At 53.4% G+C, this 4547-nt stretch overlaps 1 protein-coding gene across 1 annotated transcript; it reads left to right on the top strand.

Moving 5' to 3' along the window:
* Positions 1-2257: 2257 nt before the first annotated feature.
* On the top strand, positions 2258-4175 carry FOXL2 (forkhead box L2). The gene has a single exon (XM_043990840.1). It carries the CDS (start codon positions 2542-2544, stop codon positions 3688-3690), a length of 1149 nt encoding a protein of 382 aa, XP_043846775.1. The 5' UTR covers positions 2258-2541; the 3' UTR covers positions 3691-4175.
* Positions 4176-4547: the final 372 nt, after the last annotated feature.

The following is a 4547-nucleotide window of genomic DNA, read 5'->3' as shown; positions in this document are numbered from 1 at the left end:
CTTGAAACGGCGCCTTCAACTCGCAGAGTTTTCCCAGCTTTAGTCGCGAAGGTCTGCGCGCTGACGCACTCTTCTCCAAGCCAGTCTCCCGACGCAGCACATTCCGGGGCCAGCCTCTCTGATTTGGGTTCGGGGATATTTGGTAGTATAGAGAGCTCCGAAGAATCCGAGTCTCACTGAGGGGCAGAGCACCTTCACGTCGGTGGGTTGTCGTTATTGTTGTTGTAATAAATTACAGTGACCGGCTTATCTTGCGGGATCTATAACTAAGATTACATTGTTGCACGTGTAATCCATCCCTATTTATACAAGGCGCTGGAAAGTTAACTGGCAACGCCGCTTGTTCTCAGTACTTACTCAATTACTGCCTAGACTTGTTTCATTCTGAACCATTTTGACTCTGGTGTCCCTTAACGTAGTAACAGTAGATGGAAAAATAAAGTGCTTTTAAATTAAAAAAATACTCCTCCTCCCCCCTCCCCGCACAAAAAAAAAAGGAAAAAGAAAGAAAAGAAAAGAAAAGAAACAATCCCCCCCCCAACCTGATTTTTCTCCAGTGATTTCAACTTGATTAGTTTCTGCAAGTCTCACTCATTGTTCGGTCACGCTTTCACATCCTCCGAAATTAGAGAAATAATGCTCAACACACCCCTGGAGAAAAGATGTATCAAATAAGAGATCTGGCATTAAAGGGTCCTTGCCTGGCTTGGGATGCACAACTCCAGGTGTGTGAACTAGAGAATTCTTCCCCTCTGAGCTCCGTGAGAGTAGGAATTGTTTCTCTTTTTTTCTTTCTTGTTTTGTTGTTGTTGTCGTCGTGTTGGTTTTGTTTTTGTTGTTGTTGTTGTTGTTTGGTTGTTTGGTTTTGGTTTTTTGTATTATCAGAGTCTAGCAGAACTCGGACACATAAACATAGTAAGCGCTTAATAAATGCCTGTTGATTGATTTGTTGATTCTCCTCTGTATGTGCATAAGTGTGTCCATACCTATTGTCTCCACACATATGCAAAATGAGCATATTGACACATTTACATACATATTCAATAACCTCAAAGCCAAATGGGAAAGGCTTAGAGTCTGTGAATGAATAAGGACCCATTATGAGGAAATTGGGAGAAGGCCTATTTTGTTTTGCCAAACCGAATGCGAATTCTAACTACTTGAACTCCGAGACATTCTGCAATAGGATAAGTATTTATCAATAGCCAGGTTGACTCTTCGGAGAGTCCCTTGTCAGAGGCTTTTACTGGAAAGATCTCTGAGCTTCTCCTACGGGTTCAAAGATAAGGCTAAATTCGTCTAGATCTATTCAAAAGAGTGGAAGAAGGGGGTGATTAAACGAGTATTTCGTTCATTCAATCTCAAAACTTTACGCAATGTACATATCACGAGGCCTTCGTGGAGTTTTCTGCTCTCTCCGCCAGGACAAAGATTTACGAGCCCTTCCTCTAGGTCTATGTCTGCAGCCCGTTCCCTCCTCCGCTATTACCACCAAGTACGCTGAATTGTCCTAAGACAGCTCGTATATGGCATCAGCTAAACGTGGAAAGGAGAGTTTCAGGAAAGTATTTCTTGGGATAAACAATTCTTGAGAGACTATTATTACCTCGGACAGAATTCTCTATGGAAATAGAAATGAACCCTTTGTACTTGAATAATGGGCACGCTTCCTGAGACGGGGATGAACGACACCTCTCAGCATAGGCTCAGCTGAGCTGATCTGAGTGTACCAAAAAAGTTTTAAGGAAAAGCAGTGGGGTGTGTGTGTGTGTGTGTGAGAGGGAGAGAGAGAGAGAGAGAGAGAGAGAGAGAGAGAGAGAGAGAGAGAGAGAGAGAGAGAGAGAGAGAGAGAGAGAGAGAGAGAGAGAGGTGGCGGCGGTGTGTTGGAGTGGAGGGAGACGGGAATAGAGGGCCAAGCCGTCATCTATTAGGTTTGGGAAAACTCAGGATCCTCAGTCCAAACCAGGTGGGTGCACTGTATTTATCAAATGTGACTTAGAAATGAACTCGACCGTGCGCAGCTGGCTGCCCCGCTATAGGGGCTAAAGTGCCTGACGAAAGCGGAACTAGCCAGGGCCCATACAAATCAGAAAAGAGCGAGGATACTCGCGCAGTAGGAGACTCAAAGAGGCAGCTTTAGGCAAAGAAAGGAGACAAGAAAACCCACTTTAGGCGGGGACTAGTCAGGACGGGGTGGGGCTTGGGGGGGGGGGCTGAGCCCCTCTCTATCCAACTGGCTCCCCCCCATGCCCAGAAGCTGAGCTCAACACTCGATTACCGCTCAAGAGGGAGGGAAAGGGAAAGAGAAGAAGAAGAAAAGTAGCGAAGTCAAGAGAAGGAGAGAGGAGTCGCAGCATCCCAGAGGGATCGGAGACGCTTTTCAGAAACTTCGCTAAGACTGGACGCTCCCCCCAGCCCGGCCTGCGCTTCCATTCCCTGGCGCCCCCACTGGCCCCTCTCCCAGCTGGGGAGCCTCTGCAGAGGACGCTGTAGTCCGCAGCGGTGTGGGAGAAGAGAGGCGGGCCGCTTCTGCTCCTTGTCATGATGGCAAGCTACCCGGAGCCTGAGGACGATGCGGGGGCCCTACTGGCCGCGGAGTCGGCCACGGGCCGCCCAGGGAAAGATGCCGAACCTCGGGGGGGCCGGGACTGCAAGGAGGAGCTGAGTCCGGAGAAGAGCGGCGGAGGCGGAGGGGTCCCGGAGAAGCCAGACCCCTCGCAGAAGCCCCCCTACTCGTACGTGGCGCTCATCGCTATGGCCATCCGCGAGAGCGCCGAGAAGCGGCTCACGCTGTCCGGCATCTACCAGTACATCATCGGCAAGTTTCCTTTCTACGAGAAGAACAAGAAGGGCTGGCAGAACAGCATCCGCCACAACCTGAGCCTCAACGAATGCTTCATCAAGGTGCCGCGCGAGGGTGGCGGCGAGAGGAAGGGCAACTACTGGACGCTGGACCCGGCCTGCGAGGACATGTTCGAGAAGGGCAATTACCGCCGCCGGCGGCGCATGAAGCGGCCCTTCCGCCCACCGCCCGCTCACTTCCAGCCCGGCAAGGGCCTCTTTGGCCCCGGCGGCGCGGGGGGCGGTGGCGCGGGGGGCGGCGATGGTTACGGCTATCTGGCGCCTCCCAAGTACCTGCAGTCCGGCTTCCTCAACAACTCGTGGCCTCTGACCCAGCCGCCCTCGCCCATGCCCTACGCGTCCTGCCAGATGGCGGCGGCGGCGGCGGCTGCAGCGGCTGCGGCGGCGGCGGCGGCGGCCGGCCCTGGCAGCCCGGGAGGGGTAAAGGGGCTTCCCGGGGCCCCGGCCTCCTACGGGCCCTACTCCCGGGTGCAGGGCATGGCGCTGCCCGGTGTGGTGAACTCTTACAACGGCATGGCGGGCCACCATCCAGCGCCTCACCCCCACCCTCACGCGCACCACCCCCACGCCCACCACCTGCACCCGGCTGCGGCCGCGGCTCACCACCCGCCCCACCACCCGGCCGCAGCGCCCCCGGCCCAGCTCAGCCCCGCCAGTCCCACCGCCGCCGCGCCCCCGGCCCCCGCGCCCGCCCAGGCCAATGCGACTGGTCCCCCGCCTGGCCTCCAGTTTGCCTGCGCCCGCCAGCCTGACTTATCCATGATGCACTGCTCCTATTGGGACCACGACAGCAAACACAGCGCCCTGCACTCACGGATAGACATCTGACGGAGGGACGGAGGAGGGCAGGAAGAAAAGAAAGGAGAAAGGAGATCCCGCAGCCGAGGTCCCGAGCATCGGCTCCAGAACCAGTCTAACCCTCCCATCAGCAAGTCAACAGGGCCCGGCGTCTAAACCAATCTCCAGAAACGGACTACAAGACGTTCCCTTGCGCTTTCTGCCCTCTTTCTTGAGCTTCGCTCTTTCTCTACTCTACTTTCTCTGTCTCTTCTTTTCTCCCTCTTTTTCCTCTTCTATCTCCCTTCTCTCCCTGCTTTGCCTATCTCTCTCGTTCCCTTCTCTACCTTTCTTTCCCCTCTCCCTCATCCTTTCTGTGCCTCGCCTCTGTCTCTATATGTTTCTCAATCTCATTCGTCCACCATCGGAAAATCCCCTTTCTCTCTCCTCTCCTCTCCTTTCCAAGCTGGATGAACTCTGCCAAAATTTTTGCAGTGGAAAAAAAGATCAGCCCCAATGCCCCAGCCAGTCCCAACCCTGTTCCACACCGTTTACCTGGAGTCAATGTGTAACCCCGGGGGTTCCGGCTACACCACATCTTACAGGTCTGTGCGCTGATGGCATTTTGATTGTAATTGCAATATGAGGTCTAATCCTGGCATAGTTCCCCCCCCCTTTTTTTTAATGTTTAAAAAGAGAGGTAGTTTTCCGTTTGAAACCTTCCTGCAATGAATGCCGTTGATGAGGGACAGCGGAAAGATTGGAGATGAGAGTTCCCCGGGGGTGGGGGTAGGAGGGTGGGGAATAGTATGTTGCTGGAGAAGTTACCTGCCCTAAGCTTCAAATGAACTGTTTTGTTTCGTTTTGTTTTAAAACCCACCTTCCACAGAGGTTGCACTTCTATACTC

The sequence above is a fragment of the Dromiciops gliroides genome, chromosome 3 (assembly GCF_019393635.1).
Source record: "Dromiciops gliroides isolate mDroGli1 chromosome 3, mDroGli1.pri, whole genome shotgun sequence".
NCBI classification, from domain to species: domain Eukaryota; kingdom Metazoa; phylum Chordata; class Mammalia; order Microbiotheria; family Microbiotheriidae; genus Dromiciops; species Dromiciops gliroides.
Note: the sequence above shows the minus strand (reverse complement) of the source record. Positions and strands in the feature narration are given on the sequence as shown.

Excerpts from the sequence above, each read along its gene's own strand:
- FOXL2 (XM_043990840.1), top strand. The coding sequence starts at position 2,542 with ATGATGGCAAGCTACCCGGAGCCTGAGGACGATGCGGGGGCCCTACTG.